The sequence below is a fragment of the Pantherophis guttatus genome, chromosome 5, assembly GCF_059756535.1.
Source record: "Pantherophis guttatus breed Tessera chromosome 5, ASM5975653v1, whole genome shotgun sequence".
NCBI lineage: Eukaryota > Metazoa > Chordata > Lepidosauria > Squamata > Colubridae > Pantherophis > Pantherophis guttatus.
This window is the reverse complement of record NC_142067.1, coordinates 26,976,845-26,997,867: the sequence shown is the minus strand read 5'-3', so window position 1 is coordinate 26,997,867 and position 21,023 is coordinate 26,976,845. Positions and strand designations below refer to the sequence as shown.

The 21,023-nt window shown below is 33.9% G+C and overlaps 1 protein-coding gene and 1 long non-coding RNA gene across 6 annotated transcripts in view; one reads left to right on the top strand and one right to left on the bottom strand.

Annotated features, from left to right (window-relative positions):
- Nucleotides 1-21,023, bottom strand: part of NBEA (neurobeachin) — a 365,883-nt gene that overhangs the window by 76,973 nt on the left and 267,887 nt on the right. For all 5 annotated transcript variants that reach the window (XM_087894770.1, XM_087894771.1, XM_087894772.1 and 2 more), the window contains 3 exons: nt 8,790-8,907; nt 7,763-7,865; nt 976-1,091 (listed from right to left, as the gene is read on the bottom strand). In XM_087894770.1, coding sequence (XP_087750896.1) covers nt 976-1,091; nt 7,763-7,865; nt 8,790-8,907 — 337 coding nt within the window. The remainder of the gene's footprint in view (nt 1-975; nt 1,092-7,762; nt 7,866-8,789; nt 8,908-21,023) is intronic.
- Nucleotides 12,219-16,913, top strand: LOC148113309 (uncharacterized). The gene is made up of 3 exons (XR_015734399.1): nt 12,219-12,242; nt 13,990-14,033; nt 16,898-16,913. It is a non-coding gene; the product is annotated as an uncharacterized LOC148113309 (long non-coding RNA).

The window sequence follows — 21,023 nt, the reverse complement described above, 5'->3', positions numbered from 1 at the left end:
AGAACTCATAATTAAACAAGACAGAAATATAAAATAGTTTCCTAATTAATATTTTATATAATCTATACATCATTATTTCTACTCTATATTTTCCATCTATTAGAAGTTATTTTGCAATGAAAAATTATTCATCAATAATTTCTATTCAGCAAACTTAAAGAAGATTTTCCCTAACTTACTACTCTTCAATATAAACATTTATGAAATTTGGGTACATGTTGTTTTGGAAGTCCTGTTGCTTTGTCGCAGGTGAGTGTGACACAGGGGTTTGGGTAGAGACCATGGGGGGAAACAGGTCAAGAAGGCTGGGATCACAGGGGTATGTGAGAAGTGCCCTGTAGGCCAGAAGTGTACATGGAGGGGTGGCATTGGTTGGGTAAGGTGGCTATGTATGAACAAGGGGTGCCATGCAGATCAGGGATGGCACTTGGGTTGGGGGTGATATGAATTGGGAAGGATGAGGAGGGGTTCCTTCCTCCCTCCCTTTCTTTCCCCTTGCCTTCTCATCATGACTGATTTACGGTTTTAATTTTAGGCTAATTCTGATTACACATAGTCCATAGTACTTAAGATATGTAATTTAATGATAACACCATTGAAGTACCATCTGAACTAAGCAGAATACTATTATTTTACTATCTTGCTATTACTGCTAAGAACTGCAACACAGCAAAATATATTTTTCCATAATTACTTTTAGTCTTACATTAACAATGGTTTGCTTACTCTAACAAAGCTTCAGACCATGCTGTCAATATAGTAAATAGAAAGAAAGAAAAAAATACCAGCACAAAAATCAAATATGAAGAGCGACAAATTCTTTTTCCCCCAATATAAAATATTATATAGTTTTTCAGAACTAATCATAAAGCTGCATTTACATCACAGAGGAATATTGTACTCCATCCATTCATAGTACTAAAAATGTTGACAAATTGAATCATATCATAAAGAATAAAGAAACAGAAGACTCACCAGCTATAGTATTGAGAAACATCAGGTATTCAAAATTTGAAATCTCCCTTCTCTGCCACCGCTGAGTCATATTGGAAGATTTATAAAGTTGACGAGGAGTAGCCAGAGAAATTCGTCTAGAAATTATAATTAAAAGTGATAGATTTGCTTCTCTACTGACAATTATTTGTGTTTTCAATCTCAAAATAATCTACCCTTTGTTGAAAATAAAATTTTTATTGAAAGAAACACTTTATGAACAAATTATCAAAGTCAATTAAAATTAAGAATTTAGCTATGCAAAATTAAAAACATAGATCTAAAAAATTAATAATAAAATTAAATCATAGATCATATATCCAATACAGAGTAATACATTTAAAGCCTTTTAATTTATGGACAATTTAACTGGACAGAATTGTACAGAATTGTGTTCTGAGATTGCAATCAAGAAAAGTCAAAAGTGATTTGATAATAAGCCTAACCTATCTTTCCCTGTCATCTTCATTGCTATCCAAGGATATGGAGGTTGGATATTATAATGTCCTGGCTTTGACCGTCATATTAATGTTCACAGAAATGGTCTAGTCATGTCAATAGTGGCCAGTTTAGATCTTTCACTTACTGAAGCAGAATATTTAAATACTTTACCCACTTCACAATATAGATTTTCATGATTTTGACACAATAAATCATGAAAATGAGAAATAAAAATCAGTACAATTAAATAATATTGTACATGATTATGCATATGAAATGAGGCGAAACTGGATAGGCAGCAGTAGGATGACCCTACAAATGACAGCGTTATTTGTTTTGCCAAACACATACTTGGTCGCCTCCTATTTGGACTTGCAATGAGCTATACATAGATCTGCCCTTGAATACCACTGGGAAGTTACAGCTGGTCCAGAATGCAGCAACTTGAGTAGTTATGGATATTGTCCTAGTTTATCCATGTAACACAATTACTTCAAGAGCTGCTCTCTCAGCTTGTGAGTGCCATTCAAGGTGTCACTGTCATTTTTAAAGCCCTTTACAGCTCTTTGGATAGCTACATTGTAGATTCTACAGAACTATTTGCTTCCAATAGTTTCTGCCCACCCAATTAGTTCATGAAGCATAGACTTTGTGGGGTTTCCACACCCCTTCTTAATATATTTATGGAAGTAGACCAGGGGTGAAATGCTCCCGGTTCGGACTGGATCACCCAATCTGGGAGCGATGGAGGCAGGTGGTTCGGAGAACTGGTACCAAAAATCCCTGCTCTCCCCCCATACCCAGCTGAGTCGCACAATCATCAGAGGCTTTTTTTTTTTTACTTTTAAAAACATTTTTTCTACAACCTCTTTGGCCAAAAAAATGCTTTTAAAAGTAAAAAAAAAAAAAAAAAGCTTCTGATGATCGCACAGGTCAGCTGGGATCCTCAAAGGCTTTTAAAAGCATTTTTACTACAACCTCTTCAGAGGTTGTAGAAAAAATGCTTTCAAAAGGCTCTGACGATCCAAACTGAGCTGCGCAATCATCAAAGCTTTTTTTTAAATGCCTCTGACTATCCAAGCTGAGTTGCCTGATCATTAGAGGCATTTAAAAGAAAAAAAGCCTCTGCCGATCAGGCAACTCAGCTGGGATCATCAGAACCTTTTGAAAGATTTTTTTACAACTTCTTCGCTGAAGAGGTTGTAGAAAAAATGGTTTTAAAAGTTTTTAAAAAATTGGCCATGCCCACCCAGTCACATTACCCCCCCCAAGCCACGCCCACAGAACCGGTAGTAACAAATTTTAGATTTCACCACTGAAGTAGACCTTATTGACTGTTAACCTCTTTTTCTGGATAACCCAACTCCTAGAAATTCAACTTGGCACAACTTTTCTGAGATTTGAAAAATTTCTAAAAACTTCTTTTCTTTTTGATCAAATGATAAGTAGAGACAAATTCCTTCTGTGTAAGCATACTGATTACATATATGTTTATGGTTCCTTGGCACACAATATTTCATTATTAAATTATTAATGTTAAGGTGACTTATTTATTTATATTGCATTTTTATTATTTTAATCCTGTGTAGGTACAGTTGGATGGTAAGGCACACAGAGTTGGTCAAGAGCTTAAGTTAAGTTAAATAATGAATAAATAAACACATGTACTAGTTTCCAGAGACAATATTATAAATTAACCTTCCCTGTTCCTAATAACACCTTCCCTGTTCCTAATTTTTATTATTTTAGCTTTTGTGTTTCTTATTCTTCAGCTTTTCAATAACTTATAATTTAGGTATTCAACCATCCATCTGTTTTTTGCTTTCTTTCCTTCTTAGTTTCCTCTGCCTTTTAACTTTTTTACTTGGGTTTAATCAAAGCCTTATTCTACATCCAAAGGTTATATGGATAATAACAATGACTAATAGTTATTAAGCATTTTTAGGATAGCTCCAAATAAGGACAATGAAAGTTGAATAAGGAATGTTAATATGAGAGTTTTCTCTCTTGACTTCTACAGAAAGGTTAGTAGAATATTATAAAGATTTGTAAGGTCTCAGACGTTACATCTTGAAAAAGATGACTGACTTTGAAAATTTTAAGACCTCCCTATTCATCTTACATCATATTATTTTTAATTACCTGGACAATCAAAACAAAATAAAGAGTTAAAATGTCTCTTAATTAGTTAGATGGATATTTCATTTATCAGCATGCACAGCTGATGCATGAATAATTTGCTATGAAAGACTAAGATCAGCAAATAAAGGAAATGTTAAACAATAATAATTGTTTTGTGATTTTCCATAACCGCCTAATCCTTTAAGACACACTATGCTACAAGTAACAATTCACAACAGATATATATTATTCATTTAAAAGTTTTTTTTTATGGCTTCCTATCATAGAGAATAACTTTGGATGATTCAAATAATACTATATAACATAAATACTGTAATACCCCAAAAAACAAAAATTAAAAACCAGGTGCTCAACAGTAATCCACAGTCTTACATCACTCTACCCCAGAGCCTGGCTAACATCTGGGTTTTGATGGCCTTCCAGAAGGCTAAAAAGCTAGAATATCAGGGGAAGGGTGTTCCACAAGGAAGGGGCAGCCATAGAAAAGGCATGGTTCTTAGATCCCATTGGATGGCAGCATTTCAGGGAAGGGAACTAGACTGTGTTTGGATCTGATGGGCTAGGCAAATAATCTCAGAGAGAGTTGGTCCTGTAAATAGTCTAATCCAGTGCTATGTTGAGCTCTAAAGGCACCTTGTTATGGAAAGATATGACAAGAAAATTGCATTTTTATATATACATCCTCAATACTAACTCTTGACTTTCATGGATGCTATTCCCATGACATAGGGGTTGGCTTGCTTTTTTTAGTAATGGAGGCAAAAACATGCATGAGAGAGTTAGTATTTTTCAATTCACATTTATTTTACTTCTATGATGTTAAATGTCTCTATTTATATATGGATTTATTGCAAAGCAGTATTTCTCAATCAATATATTGACTAACTTGTTTAGAACCCATTTGCCAATTAATTCTGTATCTAATTCCTTCTGTATTACAGAAAACGTTAAGAATTTTACACCAATACATTGATTATTAATGTATTAGTGAACTAACTGTAACAATTGATATTCTGTAACTGGATAAATTTATATTTTACATTTAATTTTCTTTTAATTTTGTTACAATGCTACTGAAAGTATATTGGGATAGTACGCACTTTAAACCTTCAAGAATTTATGGAAGTATCTTCATAAGTAACTTTTCTTTTATGTACACTGAAAGCATATGCACCAAGACAAATTCCTTTTGTGTCCAATCACACTTGGCCAATAAAGAATACTATTCTATTCTATTCTATTCTATTCTATTCTATTCTATTCTATTCTATTCTATTCTATTCTATTCTATTCTATTCTATTCTATTCTATTCTATTCTATTCTATTCTATTAAAATACATATACACAGCCTGTACATCAAAAGAAGAGAAAAAACATTAATCTTCAGATGATGCAATAATGACCTAAATATTACATAATATGAAATGCACTGGAGATGAAAAATATATTTGCCTGCAACTGTTAAGACAACGGAAGGGGAACTTCCATAGGAAAGGCACTAATAAAAAATTACATGAACACATCAGTCAGGCAAAATAGCCATTCAGAAATATGCCCAATCCATTGTAGAAATGCAATTGAATTGGTTACTATAGTAGATAATTGAAATCAGATTTACATGAGAAACAAACTGGAAACCAAGGCTTCTAGGGCAGAGGTGACAATTATGCCAACAATCAACAATTGTTCAGTTTTTATGCTTTCAAACTGGGGGGGGGGAATTGTTTGAAATATGGGATTTAACTATTGTCAATTCAGGAAGGAATTGCATCCTCATGTAATAGAGCACATACAACTTCAATATAGCTTCAGTGTCTGACAGACCTTTGCCTAATCTGAGCCTAATAGCTAAGGGTAGAGATTTGTAGCTGAATTTTAACCCAGAATGGTTCAAAAGTAACTCTGTACAAACAGGATCTCAGGTGGTATATCTGCCTGAGTTGATGTAATGTGATACTACCCACTAGGCCAGATGTGCAATCAGTCACAGTGATGAATTCAAGAACATTCCCAAACATATTCAATAACAGGTTAAGAATTACTCAGTGGACACCATCTCTTTCTTTTCAGGATTGAGCTTCAATTGATTGGCTCTCATTCAAATTATTACCCTCCTCAAACTTTAAATTAAGTTTAAGATAAAAATGAAAAATATTGCTACATGTCATCTGAACACTGAAGACAGTTCAGCCCAAATCTAGAAATAAGTTCTACAGTTAGCATATGGTTGTTAAAGAGCATAGAGAATAAATAAAAACACTGACAAACTTCATGAAACAACTGCAGTGGAAAACAATTGTTTTCTTTGAATGGGAAAAAACAGCCTCTTTGACAGTAAGCCTCATCACCAGATTATGAGTATTTTTAGACTCAATGCTTGAAGATCTTAAAAGTTGTGTCAGAGAACAGAGCTTTTGAGGAAGGAGAAAAAGGAAAGAGAAAGGAGATAGCAAACTGAATGTCAAAAGAAACTGCTGCTGGACTTCAAAGAGGCCTAGTTGTGGCATTGCTCACTTCCCTAGCAGGGAACTGAGATGTTCCATCAAAGAATAATGCCAGATGGAAAGAAAAGGAGCTGTCCAAAAAAGAGAGGGCTGCCTATACTACCTCAGCTGAAACTAGTACTCCAGACTTCCCTTTTGAGGAAAAAAAAAGTAAAAGGACATAGACTGCTACCTCTAAGATGACTTATCTTTTTAATTGGACATTTTGTTTTAATTTAATAATTTGACAGACTGAAGCTTCAGAGGAGATTGCATTTCTTTTGAATACATTTGTGTTCCTGAGAGCTTAAAAGAGGCAAGTATGAATAAATTGAATAAATAAACAAAACTCCCTACTCTTTTGATGTGTCCAGCATTTGTAACTGCTTGTTTGGCTTCCACCTCTTTGTATAAACTATTAGAATGTTTTTAAAAACTTTTATCAACTTTTGTACACCAAGCTATCATTATCAGTGGAATCCAAATTACTTTATATATTTTTTTAAAAAATAACAATTACATTTTATTCAAAAGAACTATATCACAAAAATAGTTAATTATATGCAACAACAGCTATTGTGTGTGGTAAGTAGGGTTGTTTTGTTTACAACATAGTATTAATCTACTTTTTTCTAGGCATAACTTGCTGTTAGGCAGTAACTAAATAGATTCATAGAAATATTATTATGTCAGAATGAAATAAATGATGCATGTATGTTCAGGTAATATTAGAAGGACACACCACTGTGGTATTTTTCTAAATCTGCCCAGCTTTGATCAACACTATTTTTTGAATATACTAACTTAAAGGTATATGTGGAACAATATCTTTATTAAAGAGTGAAAAGAGAATATATGTAACTCTGGGTTTAACTGTGGAGTTCTTGACACTGTCTGAATTTATGCAATTTGCTTGTTTGCAGGTAACTCATTACCCAACTAGATAACATCATGATAAGAAAAGCACTAATGGGTCTGGAGGAAAACATTAAAACACTAATGAGACAAAATCGTATCTTATGAAAGTGTGGCCTTCAGAGAATCTTCCAGTAGATTCTATCACTAAAGAATTTTTGACAGAAAATTATTATATAATTATATAAATATAATTATTTATATAATTCACTCTATATCACTAAATGCATGATTCATACAACTGGTTTAGACACAAGGAACCCAACATTATTATTGATCTTTGTTTAGGAATGTTCTAAATAAACTAAAAAATAGGAGACCAAATATGAATAAGGCCCTATTCCAGGGAAAAATAATGTCTAATAAGGGATTCTCTCCTACCTCTCTATCAATTTTTTGACAGAATTTTTCTGAGGCCAGGAAATTTCATTTTAAAAAAGTCCAAAAACAGTGATATTGGAAATTGGCTGGAGGAGCATTATGAGAGATGTTAAGAGCCTAAAAATCATAATACTTCCTCCCCAGCATTTCTGTTTAAATAGTTAGATTATAAATTGCTCTGAGTTTTTGAGTGTGTGCGTCTATAAATAATTATAAACAAATAAACATTCCTATTTAACAATCACAATGAAAAAGTTGTGAAACGGAAGCTATCTGAGGGTGAAATCAAATCCACTTTAAACTAATATAAAGATAATTTACATAACAGACTTAATTGCACTTTTATGTATTGCTATCGCATTGCATTGCTCATATATTTCCAAACAGAAAATCAAATACTGAATACCTTGCTTGTGGTAAGCCATAGCTGGTTCCCACTCCAACACGGGGTAAGCTGTATACAACTTTTTTCACTGTTGCTTGATCAGGAAAATTAAACATTACAGAAGCTGCAGTACAAAGAGAATTGAAGGGTTAAAGAATTGCTGATATACAAAAAGAAGGTTTTATATGTCATCAAAATATGTCATCAAAAGCAAACAAAAAAACTAAGAATATAATTTGAGATATAATCCACTTACATTTTTATTCTAATTAAGATGCAAGGGATTTTCATATTTTGTGCATAGAGACATATATAGTTATCTTAAAGGTTCTGTAGGAAACTGATGCAAACAAAAGTCACACTATGCATGTTACCTATTAACAATGGAACTATTCAATGAAAAAAAAATCTCAAATCCTTCTGATATAGGGCTGCATCAATGAAACAGTTTTAGGATCAAAATACTGCAGGCTAAATGAATTTGCTTCATATAATGGCAATGCCATTGATTTCAGTCATGTTTGAAGATTGGAATTTTCTTTCCAAAGATCTAATTTTGGAGTGGAAAACATTTATTCCTCTCAACCTCTGCTAATATATTTATAATCCTTCCTTTCTCAACATTTAAGCTTTATCTGTAGATGAAGAAAAAAATCAAGCAAATTTCATGGAAGGTTGAAGAAAGCTTTCCTTAAATTAAGAGAAAAAATTAGATCTTTCTCCAATTCCTTCTTATTGTTTTTGTCTAAAATATATAATTTTCAAGCTACTATATGGATAATATAGCATTGCATAATTGAAATATGATACATCCCACAGCACTTCACTTGATAGTCTCTTTATTGCACCTTTGGTAGGCCTCTACTCCTACTCAGAAGTCAGTACTAGTTATTCTTAAAGACCGTCCACAAATTACTTCCATATAGGAAATGTGAATATCCTAAAATAGTAACACCTAAACTAGAAGCATATTTTCAGTTCCAGTAGGTACTATTTTTAAATATTTTTTAAAAATTCTTGCTTTATATTAAAGATATAATAAACATACTTCTGTTTGCCATGAATACTTCCAAGGCCGTATTCTGAAGAAGGTAACGTCTTGAGAAAACCGCTCGAATTTCACTGAACATCCATTTTCCATGAAGGCCTTCTGTATAAGCAAGGACCTTTACAATAAAAAGGATACATATTGATTGATGTTTTTGTGATCTTGTAATACAAACATTTTATTTTTGTAAGGAAATGGCATTGTGGGACAACCAGGTTTCACTGAACCATATGTTAATTCAAATTCTCCATTTCCTGTATATTTCCTTCTGATTCTGATTCTTTCTAATTCTTCCTTCAATGTCTCAACTGTGTTTTTCCGTAATTAGTATTATTAAAACTATTACATGGATATTAGCAAAACAAGTAACCCAGAGATAGGTGCAGTAGAGAAAGGTTAGTTGTGTCATCATAACCTTTTACTACCTTTACTTAGGTCTCTACTAAGTGGGCAAACAATTATATTATGTCAAAAAGGCTAGCAACAAGGACTGGTAAGCATTCATGAAGTTTTTCAGCTGCATAGATGCAGCAGAAAGTATATATCCAAATAATACTTTACTTTAAACACCTGCTTTAACATCACCTTTGCTTGAGCATTAACTCATCTTTGATCATACTATTTGTTAAATAGATGGTAAAATAAAAAATTAAGTGCCATATTTTTCGGAGTATAAGACACTCTGGACTATAAGATGCACTTAGCTTTTGGGGGGAGGAAAACAAGAAAAAAAATTCTGCCTCTGCCTCCCAGCATCCATCCGGTATTCATCTGGCCCATTTGGTGCAACCTGTTTGCCATGGCCCATTTGGCGCGGCCGCTCGTTCGCCACCGCAGACCATTTGGCACAGCCTGTTTGCTGTGCCTGTTTGCTATGGTCCATTCACTGGCGCGGCCTGTTCGGTGCAACCCGTTTGGCTCCACCGCCACCTGTTCACCACAGCCCATTTGCCGTGGCCCATTTGGCGCTGCCACAGCAGCCCGTTCGCCACCACTGCTTATTCGCTATAACCGCCATGGCCTGTTCGCCACCACTGCAGCCCTTTCACCACAACTGCCACGGCCCATTCATCACCGCCGCTGTGGCCCATTCTGGAACAGCTGATCGGTGCCACACCAACCCCCTCCTCCCGCCGCAATATTAGCTGTATAAGATGCACCAAAATTTTCACCCATTTTTGGGGGGAGGGGAAGTGTGTCTTATAGTCTGCAAAATACAGTACATTGCAGGAAATGTTTTCGTTCTTGCAAACAGTGAGATTCAAATGAAAACATCTGCTTGGGTAACTACTTAAAATAAGCATAGTCAATATTGCATAGCTATTTCTATAAAAAGTTCAAAAGCCAACCATGTGTAACTGTTTCTTAATTCACAATGGCAAAGGATTTTTTCCAGTGGACATTTCAATCTGCCCAACAATAATGCAAATGGACATGCACCGAACTAAGCCACTAGTGCAAAGATATGGCAATATGTCTAGGACTCTAGGTGCTTGTATGGAGAACATAGATAGTAGGGCATAGCTGGTAAAGATGTCACCCTTGGAGATCTATGTTTCCAATTCTTCCTGTAACAGTTCTTTTAATCATTTCAAAGCCCAACATTGGTTTCTGCATACTACCTGCCAGAAACAGGTAAGAGAGGAAAAATTACATTTAATCACTGTTTGATCTGTGTTCGGATAGTATCTCCCAGACATTTTTCTCAGCCACACCCTTCAAGACAGTTCACAGAATGACCTGCTGGTTTTGCAAGGCTTGATCATTGGTAATATATTACTAATAAAACTTAAGCAGAATGTAATGATATTTAATTCTATAGAAAATGATAAGTAAACAACTAACGAGGAGAATGGAAAGTAGATTCTTAAGAAAACCAGGCTGGCTAACCAGAACATAGCACAGGACTACTCCTTCAACTTTTGATTGCAGATCCAGTTGGAACCTCTATTATCATCAAATAACAGAATAAAATATTATCACTATTAGCCACTCTAAGCCTTTCAAGGGCTAGAATAATCTGCACATATGAATAAGTATATTCTTAAATTGTATGGCTTTAAGATTGATAGTGCCATTTAAAATAAGTATGTCACTTTTGATAAAGAGGAAGCATCAGTCCTAACCATTGTTTTATTCATTTATTTATTATAATTTCTGACAACTGTGTGCTCTCAATGTTTTGATGTCTATATTTTATGTATCAGTAGCAACTTTTTTTAAAAAAAAATTTTTTTGATTTATATGCCGCCCTTCTCCGGAGACTCAGGGCGGCTTACAATGTGTTAAGCAATAGTCTTCATACTTTTGTATATTTTATACAAAGTCAGCTTATTGCCCCCACAAACTGGGTCCTCATTTCACCTACCTTAGAAAGGATGAAAAGCTAAGTCAACCTTGAGCCTTGGAGAGATTCGAACCAGCAGTAATTGCAGGCAGCTGTGTTAATAACAGGGTGCTTAGACCACTGTACCATCAAGGCTTTGAAAGTTAAAGCCCCCCAAATAAAAGAAATGCTTTTTGATTTTAATTAAATTTGCATGCACTGCTGTAAATTTATGAAATTACTGAAATCACTGAGCAGCCATCAATGAAATAAAACCAGCGATTATTTGGCACTTATGATCAGTTAAAGAGTCTTCCTTCCCTTCTGTCCAATTATTAGTCAATATCAGTTTCATTGCTGATTTTCACTCCCTTGTGAGTATTTTCTGCTGTTGACAAATAAGAGTATTTTGCGGAAATGGCTAAAGAGGGATTTCTTATCTGATGTACACATCTTCAAATAAAGTGGGATTCACACACTCATGAGAAATGCTAAAACCAAGCTAAAAATAATCCTGATATCTAATCTTTAACTTTCTAACATCCAGCTGGATTGCTTTTTCAGCAATCTTTCAGAGAAAAATCCAACACATGCCAGATGACAATTGTAAACTAATCCTTTACTGCTTTTTATTTCTTTCTATGAATTGCAAAGCAAGGTCCAAGAGACAGCCTCTGATGCATCCCAAGTCCAGTACATGCCTTTCAAATCTAATCAAGAGGGTGTAAAAATGTATATAGAAAGATGAAAGTACCTTTGCCTTTGTAACATATGGCATAGTTAAAAAAAAAAAAAAGGCAGGAAAGGCTGAAAGAGATGTTCCATAGGGGAAGGTTAAGTTTGATGCTAATGCTTCTTTAAAATGGTGACAGTCTGGAGAAGTGAAGCCTTGCTGCGCTGCTTTAATTTCTCCCTGGAATAGCTCTCTCCCAACCTTCTGCAGCACATCAAAGTCTCTGGAGCTCAATTAAAATTGGATTATATTGAAATGCTCTATCTGAGGGACTACGGGCTCACTAACACTTTTCTTTCCGTAATACTCCAGATGACAGTTGGCCATCCCAATTTAAACAGTTGTCATAGAGACCACAAACTAAAGCAGCAGTAACTAACAATACAAAGGAAAGGTAAGTGCTTAGATTTCTATGAATGGAGGGCTTGGTTTTCAGCTGCACTAGATAGAGGCAAGCCATTAAACCCAGCCCGCATAAAAGGCTGTAATATGCCAAGCTGCTTGGTGGAAACAAGCAAAGGAAATGATTCCAGCAAGGAATTTCATTTGTATCTTGATAGACACCAATACCTGACAAGTGTTTTGCATGTGACCATTTTTACACTATGTAAAATATTCAGAATTAATAAACTCTCTTTATGGAGCAGTGCTAAAGCTAGTATAGAAGCTAGAATATATCAGCCACCAGTAAATTAAAAAAGTCAATAATTATTTTTTAATTATCAGCTTAATATGATTTCTATAATTACTGGAACTAGCATTTCAATAGGGATTATTATTTAACAAATAGAGGGAAAATTTGCATGGATATGAATGCATAAAATGGAAATGTCTTTGTAGACTTGCACGGAAATTGCAATACAGCAATACCAAGGCCATTTTAATAATTTTATTAATAATCTATGCATGAGAATTAAGAAGCTTTTATAGTAGCTTATTTTGTGATATTTGAGATTAGCCTATTCCTTAGACTCAGTTCAATTACTATTTCATTCAAATAAGACAATGCTGACGACATGCAATAATAATCAATGGAACTAATACATCTTATTCAGAAATTATAGACATTAAACTATGCCATATAAATGATCATTTCTGAATAGTAAATGCATGCTTTTGACTAATTTTGTACTGTCTCAAACCTTACAATAAAAAAAAATATCTGTCTCTTTCCAAAAAAAGTAAAGTACCATTATGATGTCAGTTTAAACTTTTGGCAAGACACTTGTTAACGCAGTGTTCTGGGAATCATACCATATTTTCTGATAAATGGTATGTTTTTGAATCATAAAAAAATTTCAACTTTTTTTTAAAAAATTGGCTTATTGAGAACTCAAGGTTTTCCTTCCCTTGTTATTATGCTGATCACCATGGAAATGAACAGTGATTCCTAGTTTACTGTATGACTCTATTTTTCTTTATGGCTCTGATAAGCGTGTTCCATGCCTCTCATGGGGGAAGCTATGTTAGGTTTTTGAAACAGCAACAAGGCAAACAGCGCAAAGTGCAGGCCAAAGGCGAAGGAAACAAAAATGTGTCACAAATTCTAAAAACTGCACAGATCAAAATTTGTCAAAACAAGAACTAGGTTTAAACCAACAAGAAAGGCCCCAGCAGCTTTATTTATTTATTTTATTTTAAGACCAGCTGTAGAAAACACCATCTAATGAACCTGTCTGGGGCTGCTGTCCCCATCCTGTCAGGCATGTCAGGAAATGACAAGCACTGGGGACAGTCCGCCGCCAGTCATAGACAGGCCTGCCAGCTGGAGAGTTCAACCCCAATCTAATCACACTACCAGAAAATAACTTTCTATGCTTTCAACCTGAAAAGATGGGCTCAACGAAAAAAAGAAATAGTGTCAGGAGCTGAAACAATGCTATGCCATTTAATTACAAATTGTTCTCTGGTGAGAAATGTTAAAAGGAAGCATAGCTAAATATATTCCACACTATTCCAGAGTAATCAGATTTTCAGTTAAGATGATTGTAGATTTTTCTAAGATAATGATAAAGATTGACCAAAATAATAATAATAAAAAAATAATAAATAATAAAAAACAGCTTTCTAACTATCTGTTTCTTGATCTTTATTTTATTTTGAACTTTAATTCACTTTATTTATTCATCCATCAAATTTAGATACCGCCTAGCTCATTCTCAGTGAGTTTCTGGATGCTTTACAGGTAAAAGCATAAAAATCATATAAAAATACAATACATCAATAAAATAGGAGCTAGATGAAAAAAAAGGATGAAAACATTAAAAGTTAAGAAGGTGGTGCTGGTGGGGGAGATCATCAAGGTGCTAAAACCTACCCCTCCCTGCAGAGTTGTATATCATCCTATGCCCCATGCAACGGACTCTCAAATTGTTGTTCATGGGATTTATAGTTCAATACATTTGGACAGTGTTACAGATTAGAGCTGTTCTATTTAAAAAAAAGAGTAATTAAAAAAAGAGTAATAAATGGAAATTAATTTACTGACAACCAATGAAAATGTCATGAAAATCCAGTGTACCTTATTTGAAAAAAAATCTCAACAAAATAAATTGTAATTATTAAATTGCATTATGTATTCAAAGTATTTTATTTCATCTTGCTTTTACTTGGATTAAGGCTACAAACAGTATATGATAGACTATGCTACCTCCAGTGGTGGGCTGCTGCCGGTTCAGACTGGTTCGGAAGAACTGGTAGTTCCAACCAGTGGCTGGGCCTGCCCACCCGCCCTGGCGTATCATGTCCTATATAATCACCGGTTTTTCGATGTCGTGTGTGCGCTCACCTTTTCGGTTCTGGGCAAAATGGTTGTTACAGTATGTGATGCCCACTTCTGACTACCTCTAGTATATTTCCAGAAAGATAGCTTAAGGACGATTTAGAACAAAAAGAAAAAAAATGAGCCTGCATAATCTGCAGAATAACATATCCACATTTTAGTAGTAAACTGTAAATGCTTGATGTATGAACACTTGTCTAATCCCCCCAAAAACCAAGCATGGTTGCAGCTGGTTACTATTTGAATGATACTTGACAGCATCAAGAAACACTGCACTAGGGCTATAGGCTAAATGGGAGGAAGACAATGACAAAACACTCCCATAAACCTCATGGATGTGTTTATGAAAATCACCAAAATATAAAGTGAACTTGAATCTGTATTCACCTTTTATTACAAAATACAACCCAAACTACACTCCTAATGTTTTATGATGATAATTATATTATACACAAGCATGAAGCAGTCCTTACAAATGCTCCAATGTAATTAAGGAATTATGTTTCAATATTTTTGATCCTGCCCTATCAAATACTGAGGCAGATTCACTATAATGCCCAACTTTAGCTTTGTGTAAGCATGTACATGGTTTAAGCATCTAGCTTTAAACAAGTTTGTTGAGACCAAACAGATGCAATCAGTGATTGGGTTTCCCAGGTTCCTCCCCCCCCCAAAGACAATATGAGGAAAAGGAATGGAGAACTGATCCTTAAGGAAATATTTAACACAATCTTTCACACTATTATTCCTAAATGAATTTATTCTTTTTCCATGCTGCTAAGGGCCATGCTAATGGGAGGAGAGGACTAGGCTATGCTATTGTTATGTATGCTTTTTTCCCCCCCAAAGAAGACATTATCACAGCTTGGAGGGGGTAGTGCTAATTAAATATTCAGGTATTTTTCGCCTTGGTATGTACTGCTATAATAGTCACAATTTAAAAATGTCTATTCCTTTCCACAAGTGAAATAGTTAGGGTCTGAACATTTGAACATTTGAAAATTGTTCATATTACAATACATCTGAAATATATGGCCTGCAAAAAGTCTTGACATTCATTATATTGTAGCATTATAGTTTCTATGTAATGACTGCGCAGAATTTTTCAGTCCAATATGGAAACCCTATATTACAGTGAGAATATTAGCAGAATTCAAAGTGTGTTATCATTCATCAGAAGAAGAATCATGTTATATGTGTCTTCTTCAAAAAAACAAATGGCTAACATCATTCCCCATTTCCAATGATGTTCTTGGAGAATGAAGGGCCTTTGAAACAATGTATTTGCTAAAGAATTGCTGAAATTTCCATAAATCTTAAAATACAACAAACTACTATAGATACTTTCTTACATTGAAAGTACAGCTTGGGTACCTCTAGAACAGGGTTTCTGAAACTGCAAGGTGTCCCTCCACAGAAGAGGTCCAGAATCCAAGGGAGATATGAAGAACCTGTTAGTTATCATGTTACATTAAATCTACCTGTCCCAAAATTTAATTGCATTGTTTTCACTGTTCATGTCATTTTGTTGTTTGGATTTTTAAGGGAGGTTTGTACATTAAGATTAAGAAGGCATGATGCAAAAAGTTGAAACCTCTGCTCTAGAAAAAGAAGAATAATTAAGAGAAATCCTGTCTGACTAATATTATAGAGTTATTTCAGAATGTTAGTAAGCAGTTATTTTTTTAGACAATATAGCAGGGGTGAAATGCTCCCGGTTCGGACTGGGTCACCCGATCCGGTAGCGATGGCGGTGGGTGGTTTGGAGAACCGGTAGCAAAAATCCCTGTCCCCCAGCCATGCCCAGCTGAGCCATGCGATCATCAGAGGCTTTTTAAAAAAAAACTTTTAAAAGCATTTTTTTTCTTTGGCTGAAAAAATGCTTTTAAAAGTAAAAAAAAAGCCTCTGATGATTCCGCGGCTCAGCTAGGATTGTCGGAGGCTTTTAAAAGCATTTTTTCTACAATCTCTTTGGCCAAAGAGATTGTAAACAAAATGCTTTTAAAAGGCTCCGACGATCCCAGCTGAGTTGCCTAATTGGCAGAGGCTTTTTTTTCTTTTAAAAGAAAAAAAAATGCTTTTAAAAGAAAACAAAAGCCTCTGACAATCAGGCAACTCAGCTGGGATCGTCAGAGTCTTTTAAAAACATTATATTATATATGGGATTCTCCAAATGTGATAAATCTCTCTCTATATATGTTCAAAAAGGGTTCAATTGAATCAACTTATTTATTTATTATATTTATATTTTACCTTTCATCCAATAGCTCAAGAGGCATACATGACATTCCTGGTGGAATAGGATTGAATGGAGGGTGCAACAGCGACTGAACTAGAGTGATCCACTGAGCTTCCATAGTTGGGGAGAATTGTGGATTTCAATCTGTGATTCCGAAGTCCTAGTCTAACTTTATAACATCGACTCTCAGTAATTTCCTCTGAGAAATGTACGGTAGAAGACAGATATGGCATTTTTGTTCTGAGCCAAACATCTATGTCCTAGTCATTTTAATGAAATTAAATACATATAGAATTTCTCCATCCACATAATTGAAAACTTTGGATGCAATTATTATAGTTTATTTTTCACAGTATTGAAACATGATATTTTTTATCACAAATGCTTAGAAATTTGGTGGCAGTAATTGTATAATATTCATTTATAATAATTTCAATTAATGCTGACAAAGCATAAAGTCATATTTTTGGTTTTGAATTCCTGTCACCTCTAGTTACAAGACTTACAGACCAGTCAAATGACACCTGGAAAAATTATTAATAATGTCCAATGTTTATGTTCTTGCTTTAAGGAAATAAAGCAAAGATACATTTGCAGAAAATAATTTCTAGGTTGGGATTGTTGTTTTTTGGTTATTAGGGCATTTAGGGTACAATAAAAAATTGTATTGATAATGAAATCTCACATATTTAGACTTTAGTAAGGCTTTTTACATTGAATAGATAATTTACAACTATCCAGATATTTTCAAATATAACCATAAGGAATGTGCATGGACTTATTCAAAACATGGACAGTACCAAATTGCCTGTTTATTGGACAATTTGGAATATTTGTTTCTTCTTTCTTACCAAAAATCTTACCTCTAAATGCCAATTCCTTGGCTCAAGAACTAAAGGTATGCAGAGGCAAAACATCTAGACTGGAAAGATGTTATTTGACTGACAAAATATGGAATCATGCTGCTTATCTACTAGAATGTCCATCAGTAAGAAAGATTAGATAATATTTAAATAAATAAGCATTATAGATTCAGTTTATAAGGATAAAATACTCCAGATCACTCTTAATCATACATCTTAAGGTCTTCAGCAATTGAAATAATCATAAACTCTTAACAAAGTATGATGAAATTTTTGCTGCTGATAAATGGTTTACAACTAATTTAGAAAATTCCATTCACACACTTTGAAATTTCCATTTCTGAGATTCAAAGCTATAAACAACAAGCAAAGAAGCAATTTGAAAAAAAAAAGTTCTGATATTAGTTTACAGCAGAAAAATTATTATTGCTGCATCTTATTAAACATAACATATTTTTACAGGCAACAGCCTCCTTTTATAACTAATTTAAAAGTGAGAATTAAGAATAGAGGAAAGAAAATGAAGAAGTACAAAATATCTTGAGGCACAAAACATAAGCCATTTCAGAAACTTTCTGGATAAATGAGAAACATTTCTATTCCAAAATTACTAATGATATCTGTCAAAAGTTGTAAAATAAATGAATGTGATTGAAAAATTGACTATTGGTTGGTGAATATGTAACATTGAAATAACATCTTTATAGGTAAATATGTACATATCATAATCTAAAATGAAGTGTGGGAATGTATTTCATCAAAAATTGTAGAGTGTCCAGGCATATGACTACAGTCAAGTTCTCTCAAGCAATTTTTGCTCAGACAACCTCTGAAAATAACAGCAGTAATCAAGTTGGGTAATGGAAAGAGGAATTTTGTAAAAAAGGCCATAGTGACCTGAAGGTACATGATACAGCTGCTTTGTTGAAACTAAGGTCAATGGGAAATTGCTAGCAGGATTTAAGATTTATAGGTGTGATTTGTAAATGCAGCACAAATATATTTGACACAGACAGTATACATGAGATGTTGTGGGCCACTGACAAATTTAGAAAGCTTTTTCACACTATTTTAGAACTTCTCTACCAAGATCACTGTGCTCATTTAGGACAATACTGGTTCTGTCATGGATCATAGTCCAACATAGAATGAAACATACACTAAAACCAATAAGGTTAAGAAATGCTTTAGCTTTACTGATTCTTGGACTCTAGTTTTTACTTGTTTGATCTATATCCACCTTCCTCTTGGATTGCAGGGATTGTATGGTCTGCCCTATCTGAACTTTGATAGATTTGACCCAATGAAAATAGCCCTCAGTATTCTTTCACCTCCAATTAATAATAAAACTCAGTTGTGTAAAACAAAATGGAAACAATAAGGAATTAAAGGAATTTTTAAAAAGTACAATAATTTGTATTTATTTTATATATTATTTTTCAAAGATAAATGATGTGCATAGAATAACCAACATAAAGTATCATAATATCATTGATCTATCATGTCCAAACTTCTAATGTACTGTTTTGTCGTTAGCTTACATATTGCTATCTAACAGTGGCATTATTCAATTCATTTCATTCATCTAGAAGCAAAGAAAGCTCTGACCTGCTGACCTCAATTTTCACTTAAAGAAACAAATTTCTTTTTGCAAACAAATTCAATTTATCTCCTGTCAACCTTTAGCCTTGGTTTAAAATATTAACTTTTCCCCATTATAGAAGCAATCAGGTTTCTACTGCACAAATTTAGCATTAATCTCTACTTAATAATCTGTTGCAAAATTTACTCTCATTTTATTTAACAATTACTATACAATATTCGAACTTAGAAGCATTTCAGTAAACTATGTTCCTTGCAAAAGTATAAATCTCATTTTGAAGATGTAACTTTATTTTTATGTCTTTCTAATAAAAAGCCCTTTTCAGCCACGTGACAACAATTTATACAATAATCCATAATCTGTACAACTAGCAGTCCAATCTTATAGAGTATTCTTAAAAGTAATCCCTGGTGAATTCACAACAAGGCTTAATCCCAGATAAATCAACAGAAGGCTGCAACTTCTCCATGTACAATATAAAATATTAAATGTTTCAGTACATTCATACATTTTAGCCAATAGATTTATAGAGCCTTTGTTCCTGCATCAAAGTAAATACAGGATATAGGAGATTGACAAATTTCAGGACGTTGTTTTTCCTCCTCTAAAGAACTTTATCAAAAATTTAGCATGTTTGCCTTTTTAAAGGAAAAAAAAACCCGTTTCCTCAAAATAATCATCTGGTGGTAACTGACTATGAAATCTCTGATAATGGACGTTGGAATGTCTTCTATAATTTTGTTTTATTTCAAGGAACCTTGAATTCAGTTGTAGTTCACTGAAAATAAAATCTTCTAAATTGGATTTGAAGATCATTGCCAAGTTAAACTCCACAGTTAAACAATACTAGTAAATACTTAGCTTTATACTTTCTAACAATAGTTAATTTTTTATTTACTTCATGTAGGAATCTAGATGTTTGTTTTCATATATTAGATCCTTGAACCAATAGACAAATTAATAGAAATAAAAAAGCTAAAGTGCTCTGCGACTTTAGAATTTGGACACACAGTGGCCATGTAACATTCCAGACAATATAACAATTATAGATAAGACATACAAAAAAGTATGGATAGTAGATATGGCAGTACCTTGAGATAGCAAAATTTAAAAGAAATAACTAGAGAAAATAAAAAATACAAAGACCTGCAATAGAAGTAGAGTGACGATGGCAAAAGAAAGCCCAGATAATACCAATAGTAGTAGGCTCCTTGGACACAATCCCAAAGTATCTGGAGCACCACTTAAATACTATTGGCATTGACAAAATCACCATCAGTCAATTCCAAAAGGCAGCTGTATGTGGGACAGCTTACATCCTGCAATGATACCTTCAACACCATCAAACAATATGCACTTATTCCAAGTCCTTGGGAAGGACTCAATCGGTTGATAAATACATCAAATCCAGTCTAAATACCTGGCCGACTATGCAATGAACCATAATAACAACCTTTATGGAATAATAAGCTTTATTAATTATAATACAATAATCTTTATTATGTATAGCATACTAATAAGCTTTATGGAAAATCAGAAACTGAAATCAAAGTATTAACAAACATTGTGAGAACTTTTAGCACAGACACAGCAATAGAATTTTGTCTAGAGATCTGTGCTATAGTGGCTGTTGTAAACCAGCCAGAGTCATTTAGGTCAGATAAACAGTGTAGAAAAGAAAGAAAGAG